Source organism: Curcuma longa, chromosome 16 (assembly GCF_044706935.1).
Source record: "Curcuma longa cultivar G26 ecotype Majalengka, Jawa Barat chromosome 16, ITB_CL_G26_1.1, whole genome shotgun sequence".
In the NCBI taxonomy this organism is placed as follows: domain Eukaryota; kingdom Viridiplantae; phylum Streptophyta; class Magnoliopsida; order Zingiberales; family Zingiberaceae; genus Curcuma; species Curcuma longa.
The window spans coordinates 9,140,351-9,161,933 of record NC_133876.1 but is presented as its reverse complement, the minus strand read 5'-3'; the positions used below and the strand labels follow the sequence as shown (position 1 = coordinate 9,161,933).

Sequence of the window (21,583 nt, the reverse complement as noted above, 5' to 3'; positions counted from 1 at the left end):
CATTTAAACAAACCCTACAAATCGTGTCCCAAGTCGCGTCTCCTGTCTGTAGCACGAGTGGATAAAGCATGAAAGAGTAAGAACACGAAAGAGGAGATTCCGCCATGGCCGCCTCCTTCCACTTCTTCACCACCAACGCCTTCGCCGTCGCTTCTCCGTCGAGGACTCGGACTTTGGTTGCAGATGCCAACCGTTCTATCCGCTTCCTCTTCCCAATCGACCGTCCCACACACCTATCAAGGAACACCACCTCCGCATTCAGAGCCTCCCTCATCGACGGCGCCGGAAATGGAGCCTCCGACGCCCCCAAACCCCCCGCTCGCCGAGGCCGAAAGAAGAAATCTGCCGAAACCTCCGCCTCTCCGGCACCAACCAAGAGAACGAGGCGGCGTTCCCCGAAAAAACCCCCTCTAGGGGAAGATCCCAGCGCAGCTGGAGAGGAAGACGACGAGGCCGACTTCGACGACGGTATCGACTTCCCCTACGAGTTTCCGCCTCTGATCTGCTGTTTCGGAGCTGCGCGAAGGGAGTTCGTGCCGACGGTGCGAGTCTCCCAGCGCCAGATGCACCCGGACCAGTACTCCACCTGGAAGCAGCTCCAGTGGGATCCGCCCGAGTTCGTCAGGGCGCCCGGCGGGCCGCCCTCCAACGTCGCTGTCTCCCACGCCCGCCTCGGCGGCCGCGCGGCCTTCATGGGGAAGGTCGGCGATGACGACTTCGGCGACGATCTGATCTACCGCATGAACTTGGAGAAGGTTCGGACGCGGGCGCTGAAGGCCGATCCCACGGCCAAAACCGCAGCTTCCTACATGAAGTTAAAATTCGAGGACAGGGACGATGATGGCGGTGGGAAGAGGTTGCTTGCTGAAACTGCCAGACCTTGCGCAGAGGATTCCTTCTTGAAATCCGAGATCGATGTTTCCATTCTAAAGGAGGTTTGACTCTCTACTAAAATTCTTCAGTCCCTTCTTTATGATCTTTAAAGCGGATTCTTCATCCTAGAACTCAATCTTGTTCGGAGTATCATCTCTCCATGTGTTTGACGAATTTCCTGAACGAAATAATTATCAAGTGGAAAGGTCGAAACTTGTTGCTAAGGAATTCATTCGAAATCTGCAGGCTATAATCTTTCATTTAAACTCAGAAACCTGATGATGTTCTTTCTGAAATTTGCAGGCTAGAATCTTCCATTTCAACTCAGAAACCCTACTGTCTCCTGCAATGCATCCAGCTTTGTTTCGGGCGATCAAGTTATCCAAGAAGTTCAGCAGCAACGTTTTCTTCGATCTGAATCTGCCCTTGCCTCTATGGAAATCGAGAGATAAGACTCAAGAACTTATCAAGGAGGCGTGGAGCAAAGCGGACCTGATTGAGGTGTCGAGATCGGAGATGGAATTCCTCTTGGACGAAGAGTACTTCGAGAAGAAGCGAAACTACAGACCCCAGTACTACTGTGAAAACATCGAGCAGACCTACAACAGGAGGAGCTATCACCATTACACTCGCGAAGAAATCGCTCCTCTTTGGCATGATGGGATAAAGATCTTGTTTGTGACCGACGGCACGCTTCGCATACATTACTACACTCCCAAATTCGATGGAGCAGTTGTTGGGACTGAGGACGTGCTTATCACTCCGTTCACCTGCGATCGGACCGGTTCCGGCGACGCTGTGGTTGCGGCGATCATGAGAAAGCTGACAACACATCCAGAGATGTTCGAGGAACAGGATGTGATGGAAAGGCAGCTCCGTTTTGCAGTCGCTGCGGGAATTATTTCGCAATGGACAATCGGCGGCGTGAGAGGGTTTCCGACGGAGAGCGCGACTCAGAATCTGAAAGAGCAAGTCTACGTTCCTTCAATGTGGTAAAGTTCAAACTTTGGCGATGTGATAAACGTTGTCGATTGTTACTGTGGCTTCGCCGGAGAAGACGTCGCCGGTGATCTGGTTCAATGTTACACATTAAGATAATTTTTTTTTATCATATACTTATTTTCATATTAATTAATATAAATTTAATAATGCGATTAGTAAAAAAATTCCCGGGCTCGGATTTAAGCCCAATCCAAATTGAACCGGGTTCGTGATTGAAGTTTTTGAGATCGATACGGCCCATTTAGAAGTGAACCGGGCCCAGAAGTGAATAAACCCTTTTCTTTCTCCTCAAGTCTCCTTGGTTTCTTCGATTCCTCCGAGTTTTCAACATTATCTACTTCTCATCTCGCCTCCGCGCCGCCTGCCACCGTCGCCATGTCCTCCTTCGCCTCGAACCAGCTCTTGGGCGCTCAGATCAAGACAGTGGCCGTCGGCTCTTCCTCTCCTCGGAGGCGTAGGTCTCCGGCTCCTTCCGACGATCGATCTCTCGCCATTAGAACCTCCGTTTTGGGAGTTTGCAAGAAATCTCTCGCGGTATTTTCAATCTCCGCTGCTTCCTTCGCCGCGGCTGCAGGAGGGGGGTTCGTCCTGCTCGCTTCTTCCCTTCCTCCACCTCTGCCCCCTATTGATGGCGGAGGCGGTGGTGGAGGCGGCGGCGGAGGCTGGTTCGGAGGCAGTGATGGCGGTGGGTTCTGGTCCAACCTGTTATCCCCATTGGCGGCTCATGCGAAGGAGGACGAAAGCGCCGAGTGGGACTCCCATGGCCTCCCGGCCAACATCGTCGTCCAGCTTAACAAGCTGAGCGGCCTCAAACGGTACAAGATCTCCGAGATCTTCTTCTTCGACAAACGCCGGTCAAGCACCGTCTCCGGCTCCGAGGACTCCTTCTTTGAGATGATGAGTCTGCGCCCTGGCGGCGTCTACACCAAGGCTCAGCTCCAGAAGGAACTTGAAAATCTTGCCTCTTCAGGAATGTTCGAGAAGGTCGACCTCGAAGGCAAGACGAAGCCCGACGGCACTCTGGCCATCACGGTGCCGTTCACTGAGAGCACGTGGATGTCTGCCGAGTCGTTCCAATGCATCAATGTTGGGTTGCTGCCGCAGACGAAAGTGATGGAGATGGACGCGGACATGACGGAGAAGGAGAGATTGGAGTTCATGCGTGCTCAAGATCGGGAGTACAAGAAGAGGATTGAACGGTCGAGGCCGTGCTTGCTTTCTGATGACGTGAAGAAGGAGATTGTTCGGATGCTGAACGAGAAGGGGAAGTTGAGCGCTAGAACGCTGCAAACAATTCGTGATCGAGTGCAAAAATGGTACCACGACGAAGGGTATGCGTGCGCTCAGGTGGTCAATTTTGGAAACCTTAACACAAGGGAATTGGTATGTGAGGTTGTGGAGGGTGATATCACGCAACTTGACGTCCAGTTCTTGGATAAACTTGGAAACACGACTGAAGGAAATACTCAGCTTGCTGTCATTCGCCGGGAGCTGCCCCCACAGGTATATTCGTTTTTCATTGTGTCTTCTAATTATTCATAGTCTCTTCTCTGGTATGATTGCTTGCGACATTTTTTTTCTCTTCTTTTCTCAGGAATTAAAATGCAACTCTAGTTTAGGCAGCAGGAGTCGTCATAGGTCTTTGTTAGTTTTTTTTTTTTTTTTGCATTTAGTGAATCATAGCAACAAGATAAGAGCGATGAGAGTGTAAATTGTTAAAACAAGAGCTGGATGTGTAGGGAAGGACCAAGGGAGGCTTCCACTAGGTTAAAGTCCATGGAGGAGGGAGTGGTTTTTTTTTAAAATCGATTCATAAAGTTAAAAGACTAGGAATTGAAAATTGTTTTTTCTGAGTAATTGTGAGCAGGAAAAGAAGATATCATGCTAGCATTTTGTTAATGTTCTCTTGGCATTTGGTTAAAGGTAGGACTTGGTTGGAAATCTTCAGTTGATCACAATATTTTTTTTCGTACATGTTGGTTCTAGTGTTTGTGGATCATAATCATGTTTCTTGCACTTTATATGTTAAATCAGTCCTAAAAGATCTCAAAAAAATCAACTGAATTCTTTAGAACATTGACACAATCAAACATATTTTTTTGGTACAATCTGTGCCAAACTGTTTTTAGACTGCTTATTTTTGCATTTAAAAGAGGCTAAGATACCAACATTTGCTTGTTCTAGTAATAAGCAAGTGAGATTATAAGGACTTTCAGTCTAAGTTGGGTGGTGGTCCTTATCACTCGTGCTCCAAATGGGGATTGCCCCACAACCAATGTGGTGTAGGTACACCTCATGGTCAAAGACCCTTAAAAAAAGGCTAAGATTTATAAAATATTACTTTTTCACACATGATCATATCTGCCTCTAGTTCATTGAGTAGAAAACATATTTGCAACTTGTATGGTTTTACTAACTCTAATGGCTTCTTTTGTTCCACTAAGTACAAATTACTAAATTCTAGGCATTGATCAATAACAAGTGATACTTCTACCTACTTGCTTCCTGTGGTTGTTGTTTATATCAATAATTCCACACTGAATTGTGCGGACAGGACTCTAGGATTTATGAAAAAGTTTCCTCTTTAATAGGGTTAAGCAATCGGTTCAAAACCGAACCGACCGAACTGATTAAACCGAAACTAAACAAATGATTTCTTTTTTCAAATTAACCGAACCGATTGATCTTTCCAACAAAAACCGAACAAATTGAATTGTGGTGTTGGATTTAAAAATCAGTACCATTGTGGTGTTGATTTTAAAAAATGCAGCACCACTGTGGTGTAGCTTTAGTTCGTTTCGGTTGATAATATTGATTTAACCGAATTAGGAGTTTTAAAATCAAAATTGAATGAATTATATTAAATAACTAATATTTTTTTAAAAAATGAATTTCCAAAATAACTTTTAAATTTGGTTGGTTCGGTCAGTTAATTTGGTTTAATCGAACTTTTGCTCACCTCTACTCTTTAGCCAACTTTATACTTGGATATAGAGCTACAAACATATTCAATTAATAACAATTGCATGCTACTTTTTTTTTTCTCTTTTGCTGATGCAAAATCAGGATGAGGCATTCAAGGAAATAAGGATTCCTCACAGTTTCCTTTATAATTTTTTCCCCTTAATGTTAAATAAGTGATTTTAGGATGTGTATCAATTATAGATGCTTCTTTAGGGTATTATCTATTCAGAAGAATATTTGACATTGTCTGCTACTGGTGTGTCTAATGCTGCTAGAATATGATAATTTATTTATGACCAATATATTATAATGTATCCTTTTGATGTGATGCAGCTTCGACCAGGGCATGTGTTTAACATGGAAGCAGGAAAGCAAGTCCTGAGAAACATGAATTCACTTGGCCTATTCTCTAACATAGAGTTAAATCCACGACCTGATGAGAAGAATGATGGAGGAATCATAGTTGAAATCAAACTTAGAGAAATGGACCAAAAGTCCGCTGAAGTAAGTACAGAATGGAGTTTTGTACCAGGACATAATGGATGGCCAACTCTGGTAATTTCATTCACAGACATCACTGATTGAACTTGTTTCTTTGGTCATGATAGCTTTCTCAAAGTAGTTATATGTAAGTAGCATACTACAATGATTGCACTTTTCCTAAAATGTTGGCCATTTTTGTTTCTAGGCATCTATTCAGCCTGGCGGAACTGTCTCACTTGAACACCGTAACATTAAAGGATTGAACAGATCAATTTCTGGTTCAGTGACTTCGAGTAATCTGCTCAATCCCCAGGTATATGCACATTTCCTTGTTATAAAATCACATAGTTCTCTTTTGGTACTTTTTGAATTATGTTGTTCATTGTCACCACCACCACCATCATCAAGTTGTGTCTGTGCCAACTATAGGTTTGCTACTTGAATCATATTTCTTCTTGGAGCTCTAGCTCTATGCGAGACTCTATCACTAATAATATTCAAATCAATTAAATTATTTTTATTATATTGTTCAATATCTCTTTACCATTTGCACCTTCCCTCTAATTGATTCAACTCTTCAAAATATAAAATGTTTTGGTTGCCTTTAAACATGCCCATATTAAGCTATTTTTGCTCATTTTATTATATATTCGAGATACACCTAATTTGCTTGGATATTGGTATTTTTTATTTATGTTTTTTTAGTAACTACACACATCCATCTTAGCATTCTTGTATTTGCTACTCTAGATTTTTTCTAAATGTTTCTTCCTTATTAGTCCATTCTGATTTATAAAGTATTATGGTTTCATGAGTACTCATCTGGAATTCTGAGTAGATGCTTACACCTCACTTCCTATGAGGAAGCGAAAGTAGTAGAGAAGAGATAGTACTAAATTTGGAGGGAAAGAACAAAGATCAATATTAAGAATGAATGAAATTCAGGATGGGATCCACCACTCACCCCCTTTACCCATCACTTGTTTCCTCCCCCTCCCCTTTTCCCACCACTTGTTTCCTTCTTCTGGTCTTTCCGTCATATGAAACACATAAATGCTTATGGCTTGTATGAATAAAAAACAATCTACTCTGCAAGAAAAATGTATATGTGCACGAAGATCATGGATTCATACGAATCTTTTCTCACATTCAACATTTAAGTTATCTACTTATTCTGCAAGTAATTTGGCCTATCACAACTGTGTAAATATAAACAATAAAAAGTACATGAAAATATTAAAAGAAAATTATGCATAATATCATTATTATAAGATGGTATAAATTCTAAACTTTTCAATAACATGTGACATTGATAAAATCATTGAAGTTATGTCTCAGTATGCGTAAATCCCAATGCAAATTTGGAAAAATTCTTGGTTTGTCATAGTAAGTTTCTGAAATCTGATATGCATCAAAAAGTAATTTTATTTCTAGTTACGGCAATCAAGTTTTGATTCTTCCAACCGAGATATGGGGATCGATCCCTCAGAATGAGATATGCATTTAGATGCCTAAACGCTTGGGATAACAAGTGGCCATCATAAGAGGGATTTTGAACTAAGAAAATAGACCCAAGCTAAAACAAGGAATCTCGGATATGCATTAAGTATAATGGAAACTATGGTTTAATTTGACTCACAGCATAATGCTCTCTTCCTCAGGATGATCTGTCTTTCAAGCTTGATTATGCACACCCTTACCTGGATGGTGTGACAAATCCTCGCAATCGAACCTTCCGTGTTAGTTGCTTTAACAGCAGGAAGTTAAGTCCTGTTTTCACTGGGGGACCAGGTGCTGATGAAGTTCCACCCGTGTGGATTGACAGAATGGGAATGAAAGCCAATGTTACCGAGGTATGTTTTATTGTTGGATCAGTAGTCTAGTCCAGTCTGTGATTTGTCTCTTGGATACCATTCTTGCATCAACATTGCAGAACTTCACTCAACAAAGCAAATTCACATATGGACTCGTGATGGAGGAGATTACGACGCGGGATGAAACCTCTACTGTGTGCACTCATGGTGTTCGAGCATTGCCTGTTGGTGGTTTGAGCATCGATGGACCTCCTACAACCCTCAGTGGGACTGGCACTGATCGGATGGCATTTGCTCAGGCAAACATTACACGTGACAACACAAGGTTTCTAAATGGTACCATTGTCGGTGAGAGAGATGTGTTTCAGGTACATATGCCTTTCTTTCAACTTGTCCTTTTTGCAATTGTCGTGTCAGACTTTGGTTTCTAATTTTCTAATATTTACATTTATTAAGCAAACAAACATGGACATGCCTACATATTTACATAATTCCTGGTTCATATCGCCACAGATTTTTGAATAGTTTGTAAGCTTCATTATGAGATGCAGTGATATTAACACGAATCAAGTATCACTGTTGTTTCCAGAAACTGACATCTTGGGGTTCTATTAAACAAAATAATTTCCCTAGAGTAAATAAAAAGGTCATCACATCTCGATCAAAATATCTTATTACTTGTTTTTTTTATTGTAGTTGGACCAAGGTCTCGGAATTGGTAGCAATTTTCCGTTCTTCAATCGTCACCAGCTCACATTAACCCGCTTCGTTCAGTTGAAGCAAGTCGAAGAAGGTACTGGTAAATCACCCCCACCTGTTTTAGTTTTACATGGACATTATGGTGGTTGTGTCGGAGACCTCCCGAGCTACGACGCTTTCACTCTCGGAGGACCCTACTCAGTGCGAGGCTACAACATGGGAGAGTTGGGTGCCTGCAGGAACATTCTTGAGGTAAAAGCTTCTCCCAGTGCTGTCTTCAAAATCTCTATCTCCATTAGATTCCTTATTGTTTTCAAAGGAATGCTGTGATTATTTTTGCATCCTATTTCAGGTTGCTGCCGAGTTGCGGATCCCCCTGAGGAACACCCAAGTGTACTTTTTCGCTGAGCATGGAAATGACCTTGGCAGCTCAAAGGATGTGAAGGGAAACCCGACTGAGTTTTTCCGCCGTGTTGGACATGGATCTTCCTACGGTGGTGGCATCAAGCTTGGGATGGTAAGAGCAGAGTATGCAGTTGATCACAATTCTGGCACAGGCGCCATGTTCTTCAGATTTGGCGAGAGATTTTGAGTAGTTCGTAACTATTATCTGAGTGAGTTGAAGAACTAGTCTTTTCGTATCCATTGTATTGAGTTGTTTTGTATCCCATGCAAGTTCTACTCTGTTACTTGCTGTGCTGTTTCATGTTTCTGAAAAATTTTCAACTGATTTTTTATGGAAATTGCCTGAACTAACAAATGCACCCTTAATAATCCCTTGTGCCCACTTTCAAAAAACTTTATATGGTTGATGATAACATATGCAAACGGGATGGAAAATTAAAGTTATTTGATAATGGTTTGTTAATATATCTTTGTATGTTAGAAAAATCTTTAGGAAAATGCACGAGAAGTATATTTGATTAATAAAATATACTTTAATTTTATTATTTTTAAATAATCAAATGTTGAAATGGATAATCTATTAAAATATAAAAAACATTTTTAAATTTAAATTATAATTTAAATGAATTAAAATATAGTATAAAATTAACATACCATGACATATTCAACTGTGTGGTTGTGGATTTCACTGCATAAATATGCATTTTCACATCCCTTAATCAAATGCATCCTTAATCAACATTTTAATTCATCTTAAAATAAATTAATAAAATTTTAATTTATTTTATTTAATATTATTTTTAAAAAACATATCAATCCAACGGACTCATAGGCAGGCGTCTCCTTTCTCACTGCCCCTCTTCTGTGGGATCCTGCTACCATCATTACGAATATCATCTTCTTCTTGACAAATAAAATCAGCTATGTATATTTGGTCTGTTTTGAAATTTATGCAAAACATACTTTTAATTATATTGATTTGAATGACTAATATTTGTATATTTTACGGAGTCACTTTTGTTGACAGTGAATGTTGATGAGATATCAGCATTATCTTACTGGCAACAAATCTTAGATGAACTTTCCACTCATGATTACACATTCACATGTGCACTTAGTACATCTATTTACCCTATTTTTAATTAAACCAACAACCTTTTTTTTATTCCTGCTCTTTGTAAGTATTGGTATGATAAAGACAGATTACGTGATACAGAATTATTATTAAGGGAACAAATTATATTATATTTTCAAAAGGAGAAAACATTAACAATGATTAAAAATAAATCATAAGAACAAGATAATATTTATAGAGTGATTACAGGGATGTGAAAATTACCCATTGGTAGAATAATTACTATCATAGAGCTCAGTAAAAATAATAAAATCCACATAGTCAAGACAAACATGGTTTTGCTATGATGAATATTAGAATTACTCACAAACATCTTACAAGGAAGGACAGTGATGAAAAACTCACAAACACACCTCATTGCATCAGCTGCAAACTTAGCAGCTCATCTCATTGGAATTAACTGCAAATTAGCAGCTCATCTTCAGGAATCATTTATCAAATGCACACAAATCACTAAGATTAAGAAATGCAAATGAAATATATAACAAGCAGCAGCTAACATGAAATCGAGAATGTAATCCAAAGTAGTGCGTCGACACAATAGAATATCCAATCCATAATTTGAAACTCAACACAAGGCACTAACTAAACACCACTGTTTGCAATGAAGTAAGAGAAATCTTCATGTCGCACATACATGCATGATCAAAAAGCTAAATTGTAGTTTCTGAAATTTCTGCATTGGTCTTCGATTCCCTATTCAACTGGTTCGACCATCTATCTGATCCGGTATGGCTTTTATAAAACAGTGGTAAGGAAACATACGGAGTTTGGGATAACTTCCAGAACTTATGAGAAAGATGAAATAAAAACAAAAATCAATATGGCCCAACCCATCCATTCAGAGGAAGAATTTAGGTAAAGTTTCAATAATAAAGTCGCTAATTAAAGCATCTACATATTTCACACACCAAGCTACAGCACAAATTGTTGCATACCGTTAGCTTTTAGAAACAAAAACACAATGCTAATGCCCGAAGTACTGAATACAAAATACATGTCTGGAGAGTTAAAATGGAGGATATTTCAAAAAAGTTACTATTAAGGAATCCCAACCACAAAAGCCCAAATGCTATCTAGGGAACAACTAACCTTCATTTGGAATTATGAAGATCCCATCAAAGGCACACCAATAATAGATCAAGTTCACGGCACAAACAAGAGGCACAAGCCGCATATTCAATTTGCACGACCTCTTATGACATCAAGACCCATTTCAGTAGGATCAGTAGCTTGCAATTCCACCTGGATGCCATCAAGCTCTCTCTTGAACCTCTCTTTTGAGCTCGCATAAAGCATCTTGCTTCTCACCCTCGATGTGTCGGGGGACCTTTATAGAAATCAAGGATGAACAAGGAGAAATTCAATGCTTAGTTAAAAATAGGTCTAGAATAAAGTCAACAGGAAAGAAAATATAAAATTTACCATGCAATAAAGAAGATCTTGCTCTTCTGGCAATTCTCTTCAGTCACAAAGTCGAAATCATATATTGCATATCTGCATTCATTTGAAGGGAGGCTGGCGGTGAAATCGTCATATGTCAGGTTGGGTTCACCAAGCTTCTCAACAAGGATTTGCTTCTGCTTCTCATCGATCTTGTAGATTATGAAGCGGTATGTGCGTTTTGCCTTGAGTTCCAAGAACTTCAGCTTGCAGTCGTCATTCACCGCCATACCTGAAACCGCATTGGCCTGCCATATAACAATGCAACAAATCATAATCGCAAATCTGGTGTGCACTAGTCAGAAGCAATCATCGCCCTTGGATGGAGGCTGATTGAATCCCATACACAGGTCAGCTGAGTTTAGTATCAAGGGATTGACCAAAGGGCTATTAAGCACCTAAACACAAAGTACTATCATTACAAACAGGAATTCTAGTTCACCATCTCCTACAATGTTATTCATTACGTCAAGGACATCTCATGACCTGTCCCATGAAAGAAATTATGAGATGAAAAAATTAAAAAAAAATCCTCATCAATAAATAAATGCTAATATATAAGGATAGATCATGCATCCCTTTCACAACAAATTCAAACTGATCTATGACTTACACTTCTATAAGCTTAACTATTTTGATCCAAAGATGTATAAGCAATAGAAATATCAGAAATTTGACATTTTAATCAACCTAAGTAACTGAAGAGAGACTAATGTAGGATTGCCTCTATTTGAAAAATCCACCAGCAGAACAACAATCTACATGCAAGTACCAATGATCAGAGATTAGACACCAACCATCAAATTGTGACATGCTCCAGATCCAAACCTTAGCCAAATGAACTTGCACTAGCTGATACTCCAAATGAGATTCCATGTTAACAATATAATAACCCCAGGCCACCGTGTGGAGTGGAAATGGATCAACACAACAATTCCACAAACAGAAGAACAATCTACAAGCAAGTACTGGGAATCAGAGATCAGACTGAACCATCAAGTTGTCAGAGCATGACATGCTTTGGATTCAAACCCTAACCAAATGAACTAATATACTAGTTGATCTGCCAACCCAAGCTACTTCGGATGATCGGCAAGGAAACAACACTACAATAACACAAATACAACAACTATAAACATGCAAGACATACAGAGATCAAACCCCAACCATCAAATCTTCAGAGTAACACACATATTTCCATCCAAACCCTAGTCGAATGGGCTTACTCACACTAGCAGAAACTCCAAATGGGCTTCCATGTTAACAATATAAATAATATAATCAACACAAGCTGCTGCAGAGAGAGCGACTAGGAATCAACACTACAATTCCACAAACAGAACAACAAGCAAGTGCCAGCGATCAGACCCCAACCATCCAAACAACAGATCATCATGACATGCTTCATATCCAAATCCTAGCCTTGAGTCAAATGAACTCCAATACTAGCTAATCCATCAGACTAGATTCCATGTTAACAATCTAATCAATCCAAGCTACTTCAGAAACACTACAATTCCAAAAATAGAATAACAATAAGCATGCAAGTGCTTACAATCAGCGATCATACCACAACCATCAAATTTTCAGAGTAACATGACAAGTTTTGCATCCAAATCCTAGCCAAATGAACTCCCATAGTAGATGATCCATCAAGCTGGATCCAACAGTTACAAAAACTCTACTTCAGCAAGAGCAGGGAGGGATCAACACTACAATACCAGAAGAAGAACAACAATGATTTCCACTCATGACAACTATTTTATCCTCTTTTTTTTTTCTTTCTATCACCATACCTCTCAAGAAGATCTCTAGTTTTTTTTCACAATGCACAATCTTTTTTTTTCTCTTGAGCAAGGGATTTCAAATTTTCCCAATGAGTATCATGATTCGAGTTTTTCCAGTAACCAAAATCAAGGTTTAAAATATCGAGCCGTGCCGGAGTTTCGGTCCTGGACCGGAACGATACAGTTTCGGTACCGTGCCGGTATAGTTTCGGTATTTTTAAAATATAAAATATATTAATTAAAATAAAAAATTTAATCTAAATATTTAAAAATAAAAAATAAAATTTTTTGATAATTTTATAGGTTTTAATAGGGCCTATTTAAATTACCCCGAATTATAACTTTGAACTATAGCTAGGAGTTGATTATTAAAATCTAATTAAAACCTAAGTTTTAAAAACAAAAAAAAAAGAAAAACATCGCGGTCGCGTGATCGCTGCACGCGGACGCGGCTGCGCGGAGTGTTGCGGGGCCCCGGCGGCATCGCCGGCTCCGGGCGACGCCGCCGGGCGGCGCCTCCCGCCCACTTTGAAAAAGCATGCTTCCAAACTTAAATCTCCTTAAAAAACATTTTTTAGTACAATTACCTTTGAAAACTGATATCGAATCTATGAAATACTTAGAAAATAACATAACAATTTTTTGACAAACAACCTTCAATCTGTTATGGTTTTTATGGTCTCCCATATTTTGATGTGTGTCAAAGGAGGAGAAAATAAAAAGGTTTAAAGTTTAAAGGTTTTAAAGTGTTTGAAAAATGAAAGTTCAAAGGAAAATAGTTAGTATCTTCAAACACTTAATGGAGTTTAGATTAAGAGAGTTTAAACTCAAAGGGAGATTTGAAAATAATTGCTTTCATAAATATTTAAACTTAACATTAAATCAAGTTGTCAAATAACAAAAAAGGAAGATTGTTGGTGTAGGGAGCACCATAATTGAATTATGTTTTGATGTTGGTAAAGGTTTAAGATTAAGTCTTGTTAATGACTAATGAGCTTGATTTAATGTGCAGGTAGCACAACGAGAAAAATCCTTCTTATAGGCTAGGCAAAACAAAGTCCTAATTGGAGGTTAAACAAGGGAAAACCCTAGTTGGTCAGCTGGATCAGACTAGGCAAGACAAGTCCTAACTGAAGATTAAATAAGGAAAATCCTAGTTGGTCAACTAGACCAAGCTAGGCAAGACAAGTCTTAACAAATCGGGGACACCAAGCGGGAGGGACTTGATGGGATCGGTGAGGAATAGAGATCAAGTCGGACAAGGACTAAGGGTTGAGTGATCAAAGGCTAAGCAGAAAGCCCAAATGGAGTTTGGAGGACTAAGGTTTGACAAGGTAAGCTCCTGGAGTGTAGTGGTTTTTCTAAAAGGAAGAAAAAGTAAAAACGAGCGCTCTTTACGAGAACATCCTTAGGCGTCGGTCCGACTAAGAGATTCACGTGAATTCCAAAATCAAGATCGGACAATCAGGAACTGTCAAGCTCAATATTTTATATATTACTCTTTACTGTGTTAATCATCGATTAGTTGGATCGGTAAACCGATTGGCTGGATCGATAGACCGATCAACCAAATCGGTAGACCGGATGCTAAATTGTCCAGGTTGTTGACGTGACATCTAACATAGACTAGTTGGCTGACATGGCAAAGCATAATCGTTAACTGACTGACGTGACAGAATAGAGTTATCAATAAGCCAACATGGCCGAAGTTGGTTGGAGGATGACCGGATCGATAAACCGATCTAGGGGATTGGTGCACCGATCAAGCGGATGGGGATCCGAATCCCAAGGTGATCGGTATACCGATCAGGGGGTTTGGTAGATCAATCAAGTCCTATAAAAGGTCACGGCCGAGGCTTCTTCATCAACTCTAGTGTTTCCACTCTCATCTCGCTCCGAAAAAGCTGCCACTACGTCGAGACGCGACTCTGACAATCACGCTCAAGTTCCGAATCTTTGTTGGCATAATTGTATCAGTTTAATACTTGTCTTTGGGCTTTAATCTCAAAAGGAACAGTAAAAGTGTTACTGTTCCTCGACTTTTTGTAAAGACGAGTCTTTTCTCGTTACAAGAAAAAGACTATTAGTGATTTGCCCACCGAGGAGATCAAGGATCGCAGACCTTGAAGTAGCAGTCGCAGACTGTGAACTAAATAAAAACAAACTTGTCTTTTGTGTGGTTTTAAGTTTTTTGTTCTACTTTCCGCTGCTCAACTTTGAAACAAAAAAGTTGTTTTCGAAAATAAGTAAAAAAGCGACATGCGCTATTCGCTCCCCCCCCCCTCTAGCGCGCTTCTTAATCCTACATAGGAAATAACAAAAAAAATATTACTATGTTGAACTGATAATAAAATAAAAGAAATAATGTAGATATAATAACCTGAAAATAAAAGAATTAAATTATCACACAAATTCTCTATTGATAATCAAGAAATCCAAGGAACTTTCCTAATCCAATATCAGGGGACCACTTCAAGAGATTTAACCTCATTCTATGTCCCAGAGTATAGTGAAAACTTCCATCAAATCCTATAAATTTCCTTCTCTATTATTACTCTTCACAACCACATCATCTATGTAAAGTTCCATATTTTCACCATCAAGAAGTCAAATAACTTAATATCAAACTTTGTAGGCTACATCTGAATTTTTTAAACCAAAAGGCATTAATTTTAGAGGAATAAGTATTTTTAGATATTTGAAATAAGATATGAGACTCATCCTCTTAGGTCATGCGAATTTAATTGTATCCAAAAAAACTTATTGTGAATTTAATTGTATAAAAAAAACAGCATGTTATACCCAATTGTGTTGTCTGCCATCTAGATCAATCAACACAATATGAATAATCACTTCGGCAAGTCTGGTTTAAATTAGTAACTTAACAAATATGCACCACTTCATTCAACTTCTTCACCATAATCACATTAGCCAACCAAGTCAGGGATTCTATTTTCATGATAAAACTACCACTTAGCATCTTGTTCCCCTCATCCATTCTGTCCACCCTTGCCTTAAAAAACTTCTTAGGTCATCTAGTTTCTGGGCCTTATTATTAGATCCATATAAGATGCATCATTCCTTGATCTTTTTTTAATATCTTTTACTATGACACCAATATTTTAATCATGGTTTCAAGAATGCATCACATACTTTAGGTATGCACAGATATGTGGGTTTATTTTATGTTACTGTTATCTTATAATGTACATTGTATGCTTCGAAAGTGTTAGTTATATACCTTTATTTCTGTTTTAGATACATAAAACTACATGCACACATATCTACAAGTTTGCTTTCAGTTGGTGGTTTATTCATGAGGATGGATTCATCTGTCCATATTCCTGATGGTTTATTTGGACATTTGTTTTATATATACTGCTTTTTTATTACATGTTCAGGCACTCTTTTATTACACAAGGAAATATTGAAACTTCTAAAATTTGAGATATGCATACAATTATCTATGAGAAATGCACTCTTTACTATGAGAAAACCACTGAGAAATGCATACAGAATATAAGTATTGAGATATGCATACAATTATCTATGAGAAATGCACTCTTTACTATGAGAAAATCACTCTTTACTATGAGAAATTCATACAGAATATAAGTATTGCAAAGTCTGTTGTCAATTTCAATCGAGTTGCATTTATGGATCATTAAAGTGATATATCAAAATAAGATGGTCTAGTTTTAGATCCTTCAAAACAGCATCCCATTGGCGTCATGAACGGCGGCCCCATTGGCGGCATGAACGGCGGTCCCATTGGCGTCATCAACTGCGGCCCCATTGGCGTCATCAACTGCGGCCGACGGAGGAGGAGGCATTGTAGCTATAGTAGCTGGAATGGCAGCTGCCATGTAGATCAAGGTAACGGTGCTGCCGGCGGCGCCGGCGGCAACAGCAGCTTCAGGGGTACCGGCGATGGCGGCGGATGATACGGCGGATCGTGGACCTGTAAATAGCTACCATGGCGGGGTACCGGCGATGGCATGGTAGCTATTTACAGGTCATTGATCCGCCGTATCATCCGCCGCCATCGCCGGTACCCCTGAAGCTGCTGTTGCCGCCGGCGCCGCCGGCAGCACCGTTACCTTGATCTACATGGCAGCTGCCATTCCAGCTACTATAGCTACCATGCCTCCTCCCCCGCCGGCCGCAGTTGATGACGCCAATGGGGCCGCAGTTGATGACGCCAATGGGGCCGCCGTTCATGCCGCCAATGGGGCCGCCGTTCATGACGCCAATGGGATGCTGTTTTGAAGGATCTAAAACTAGACCATCTTATTTTGATATATCACTTTAATGATCCATAAATGCAACTCGATTGAAATTGACAACAGACTTTGCAATACTTATATTCTGTATGAATTTCTCATAGTAAAGAGTGGTTTTCTCATAGTAAAGAGTGCATTTCTCATAGATAATTGTATGCATATCTCAATACTTATATTCTGTATGCATTTCTCATAGTAAAGAGTGGTTTTCTCATAGTAAAGAGTGCATTTCTCATAGATAATTGTATGCATATCTCAAATTTTAAAAGTTTCAATATTTCCTTGTGTAATAAAAGAGTGCCTGAACATTAATAAAAGTGTGAAGGGGAGCCTTGGCGCAACGGTAAGGTTGTTGCCATGTGACCTAGAGGTCACGGGTTCAAATCCTGGAAACAGTAAAGGCAAGATAAGGCTGCGTAAATGGATCCTTTCCCCGGACCCCGTATGGCGGGAGCTTCGTGCACCAGGCTGCCCTTTTTTTTTTATATATAAAACAAATGTCCAAATAAACCATCAGGAATATGGACAGATGAATCCATCCTCATGAATAAACCACCAACTGAAAGTAAACTTGTAGATATGTGTGCATGTAGTTTTATGTATCTAAAACAGAAATAAAGGTATATAACTAACACTTTCGAAGCATACAATGTACATTATAAGATAACAGTAACATAAAATAAACCCACATATCTGTGCATACCTAAAGTATGTGATGCATTCTTGAAACCATGATTAAAATATTGGTGTCATAGTAAAAGATATTAAAAAAGATCAAGGAATGATGCATCTTATATGGATCTAATAATAAGGCCCAGAAACTAGATGACCTAAGAAGTTTTTTAAGGCAAGGGTGGACAGAATGGATGAGGGGAACAAGATGCTAAGTGGCAGTTTTATCATGAAAATAGAATCCCTGACTTGGTTGGCTAATGTGATTATGGTGAAGAAGTTGAATGAAGTGGTGCATATTTGTTAAGTTACTAATTTAAACCAGACTTGCCGAAGTGATTATTCATATTGTGTAGATTGATCTAGATGGCAGACAACACAATTGGGTATAACATGCTGTTTTTTTTATACAATTAAATTCACAATAAGTTTTTTTGGATACAATTAAATTCGCATGACCTAAGAGGATGAGTCTCATATCTTATTTCAAATATCTAAAAATACTTATTCCTCTAAAATTAATGCCTTTTGGTTTAAAAAATTCAGATGTAGCCTACAAAGTTTGATATTAAGTTATTTGACTTCTTGATGGTGAAAATATGGAACTTTACATAGATGATGTGGTTGTGAAGAGTAATAATAGAGAAGGAAATTTATAGGATTTGATGGAAGTTTTCACTATACTCTGGGACATAGAATGAGGTTAAATCTCTTGAAGTGGTCCCCTGATATTGGATTAGGAAAGTTCCTTGGATTTCTTGATTATCAATAGAGAATTTGTGTGATAATTTAATTCTTTTATTTTCAGGTTATTATATCTACATTATTTCTTTTATTTTATTATCAGTTCAACATAGTAATATTTTTTTTGTTATTTCCTATGTAGGATTAAGAAGCGCGCTAGAGGGGGGGGGGGAGCGAATAGCGCATGTCGCTTTTTTACTTATTTTCGAAAACAACTTTTTTGTTTCAAAGTTAAGCAGCGGAAAGTAGAACAAAAAACTTAAAACCACACAAAAGACAAGTTTGTTTTTATTTAGTTCACAGTCTGCGACTGCTACTTCAAGGTCTGCGATCCTTGATCTCTTCGGTGGGCAAATCACTAATAGTCTTTTTCTTGTAACGAGAAAAGACTCGTCTTTACAAAAAGCCGAGGAACAGTAACACTTTTACTGTTCCTTTTGAGATTAAAGCCCAAAGACAAGTATTAAACTGATACAATTATGCCAACAAAGATTCGGAACTTGAGCGTGATTGTCAGAGTCGCGTCTCGACGTAGTGGCAGCTTTTTCGGAGCGAGATGAGAGTGGAAACACTAGAGTTGATGAAGAAGCCTCGGCCGTGACCTTTTATAGGACTTGATTGATCTACCAAACCCCCTGATCGGTATACCGATCACCTTGGGATTCGGATCCCCATCCGCTTGATCGGTGCACCAATCCCCTAGATCGGTTTATCGATCCGGTCATCCTCCAACCAACTTCGGCCATGTTGGCTTATTGATAACTCTATTCTGCCACGTCAGTCAGTTAACGATTATGCTTTGCCATGTCAGCCAACTAGTCTATGTTAGATGCCACGTCAACAACCTGGACAATTTAGCATCCGGTCTACCGATTTGGTTGATCGGTCTATCGATCCAGCCAATCGGTTTACCGATCCAACTAATCGATGATTAACACAGTAAAGAGTAATATATAAAATATTGAGCTTGACAGTTCCTGATTGTCCGATCTTGATTTTGGAATTCACGTGAATCTCTTAGTCGGACCGACGCCTAAGGATGTTCTCGTAAAGAGCGCTCGTTTTTACTTTTTCTTCCTTTTAGAAAAACCACTACACTCCAGGAGCTTACCTTGTCAAACCTTAGTCCTCCAAACTCCATTTGGGCTTTCTGCTTAGCCTTTGATCACTCAACCCTTAGTCCTTGTCCGACTTGATCTCTATTCCTCACCGATCCCATCAAGTCCCTCCCGCTTGGTGTCCCCGATTTGCTAAGACTTGTCTTGCCTAGTTTGGTCTAGTTGACCAACTAGGATTTTCCTTATTTAATCTTCAGTTAGGACTTGTCTTGCCTAGTCTGATCCAGCTGACCAACTAGGGTTTTCCCTTGTTTAACCTCCAATTAGGACTTTGCTTTGCCTAGCCTATAAGAAGGATTTTTCTCGTTGTGCTACCTGCACAGTAAATCAAGCTCATTAGTCATTAACAAGACTTAATCTTAAACCTTTACCAACATCAAAACATAGTTCAATTATGGTGCTCCCTACACCAACAATCTTCCTTTTTTGATATTTGACAACTTGATTTAATGTTAAGTTTAAATATTTATGAAAGCAATTATTTTCAAATCTCCCTTTGAGTTTAAACTCTCTTAATCTAAACTCCATTAAGTGTTTGAAGATACTAACTATTTTCCTTTGAACTTTCATTTTTCAAACACTTTAAAACCTTTAAACTTTAAACCTTTTTATTTTCTCCTCCTTTGACACACATCAAAATATGGGAGACCATAAAAACCATAACAGATTGAAGGTTGTTTGTCAAAAAATTGTTATGTTATTTTCTAAGTATTTCATAGATTCAATATCAGTTTTCTAAGTTTTCAAAGGTAATTGTACTAAAAAATGTTTTTTAAGGAGATTTAAGTTTGGAAGCATGCTTTTTTAAGGTGCTTTTTCAAAGTCACCTAGGAAACAAAAGTACTAGAATGGTTCTATTATTCATAACTATTCTCAGATATATCGACCATCAAAATCAAATATAATGTGAAAAGAGATCCTAACCAACTAGGCCAACACTAAAACTCTTACGATAAAAATACAGCTCAATTTATGCTACTACTGATAAAAGAAAATAAATTGCTAAGCATACTAGCATTATTAACTTAGGAACATAAAGTCTCTCATGCTAAAATCTTGCTAAAAGAAACAAACAAACAATGCATGATGACATGGTAACATGATAATACAACAAAAAGAAAAATTTATGATGCTAAAAGAAACATTATGAAACTAACAAAACTAGACTAAAAGCTTATCAAAATAAACCAACCAAACTATCAAAAAACAAGCAAGTGCCGCAGATCAGAGATCACTGCCCAACCTAACAATATCAGAGTAACACAGCATGCTTTGGATCCAAACCCTAGCCAAATGAACCCACGTAACTGATCTTCTAACTGCCAGTCCGCGTAAACAATCTAATCGACCCAAGCTACTGCGGAGAGAGTTGTGAGAGATCAACAATACAATTCCACAGACAGACAACAATCTACAAGCAAGCACTGACGATCAGAGATCAGGATCCATCCAGCGAACCGCTAGAGTAACACGGGCAAAATGAAACGGGATTCCACGTTACGAATCTAATTAACCCAAGCTACCGCGGAGAGAGAGGCAAGGGATTGCACCTCCGACCAACAGAACAACAGTATAAATGCAAATACAGACGATCAGAGATCACCCCAACCATCGCCTCGCAGTATGCTTCGGATCCAAACCCTAGCCGAATGAACTGACACGCAACAGCAGATCCTCCAAATTGGATCCCACAACACAAATTAAAGAAAACCAACAACTAAGATTGCGATGGAAGGCAGAAAGCCGACCGATCAGGAGAACAAACGGGAGTGAATCTGGTAGGAAAGGGAGTGCCGTACCATTTTGCCGGAAGCGTTGGCGGCGGCAGAGGCGTTGACGAAGAGACGAGGATCGGCGAGGAAGGTCTAGGGACCGAGACGAAGCGGAAATCGAGATCGGAGATCAGCGACGAGAGGGAGATCAAAGAGGGGAAAGCAGCGTGTGGACTGTGGAGGCGAAGGGGGGAGCGGAGGTGGTGTTTATATCGTCTGCTACCATTTCGTTCGAAGGCCGTCAAGTGCGACCAGTGGGAATATACCACGTATGTATCTGCCAAGCGCCGTCAGCCGTCAACCGTCAGTTAGCGACGTCGCGCCTAAAAGGGGAACCTGCTTAGTTTTCACGCTGAGCCGAAGACAATATAATACATAATATATACATA

The 21,583-nt window shown here is 39.4% G+C and overlaps 3 protein-coding genes across 3 annotated transcripts; 2 read left to right on the top strand and 1 right to left on the bottom strand.

The window, feature by feature from the left end:
• The first annotated feature begins 53 nt into the window (after positions 1-53).
• Positions 54-1,984, top strand: LOC141847961 (fructokinase-like 1, chloroplastic). Its single transcript, XM_074736067.1, has 2 exons — positions 54-935; positions 1,177-1,984. The coding sequence occupies exons 1-2, from the start codon at positions 105-107 to the stop codon at positions 1,867-1,869; spliced, it is 1,524 nt and encodes a 507-aa protein (XP_074592168.1). The 5' UTR covers positions 54-104; the 3' UTR covers positions 1,870-1,984.
• A 227-nt stretch (positions 1,985-2,211) lies between these two features.
• On the top strand, positions 2,212-8,595 carry LOC141847824 (protein TOC75-3, chloroplastic-like). Its single transcript, XM_074735912.1, has 7 exons — positions 2,212-3,378; positions 5,173-5,394; positions 5,528-5,635; positions 6,984-7,175; positions 7,256-7,504; positions 7,833-8,087; positions 8,188-8,595. Exons 1-7 carry the CDS (start codon positions 2,251-2,253, stop codon positions 8,425-8,427), a joined length of 2,394 nt encoding a protein of 797 aa, XP_074592013.1. The 5' UTR covers positions 2,212-2,250; the 3' UTR covers positions 8,428-8,595.
• A 1,620-nt stretch (positions 8,596-10,215) lies between these two features.
• Positions 10,216-21,363, bottom strand: LOC141847298 (actin-depolymerizing factor 7-like). The gene is made up of 3 exons (XM_074735307.1): positions 21,222-21,363; positions 10,801-11,066; positions 10,216-10,705 (listed from the first exon to the last, which is right to left on the bottom strand). Exons 1-3 carry the CDS (start codon positions 21,222-21,224, stop codon positions 10,555-10,557), a joined length of 420 nt encoding a protein of 139 aa, XP_074591408.1. The 5' UTR covers positions 21,225-21,363; the 3' UTR covers positions 10,216-10,554.
• Between the last annotated feature and the right edge of the window lie 220 nt (positions 21,364-21,583).

Bases quoted from the DNA above. Each gene is read 5' to 3' on its own strand.
- LOC141847961 (XM_074736067.1), top strand. From the start codon at position 105: ATGGCCGCCTCCTTCCACTTCTTCACCACCAACGCCTTCGCCGTCGCT. The intron at 936-1,176 runs GTTTGACTCTCT...TGAAATTTGCAG, and splicing joins ATGTTTCCATTCTAAAGGAG to GCTAGAATCTTCCATTTCAA.
- LOC141847824 (XM_074735912.1), top strand. From the start codon at position 2,251: ATGTCCTCCTTCGCCTCGAACCAGCTCTTGGGCGCTCAGATCAAGACA. The intron at 7,176-7,255 runs GTATGTTTTATT...TCAACATTGCAG, and splicing joins TGAAAGCCAATGTTACCGAG to AACTTCACTCAACAAAGCAA. The intron at 8,088-8,187 runs GTAAAAGCTTCT...ATCCTATTTCAG, and splicing joins CCTGCAGGAACATTCTTGAG to GTTGCTGCCGAGTTGCGGAT.
- LOC141847298 (XM_074735307.1), bottom strand. The intron at 10,706-10,800 runs GTAAATTTTATA...ATTTCTATAAAG, and splicing joins AAGATCTTCTTTATTGCATG to GTCCCCCGACACATCGAGGG.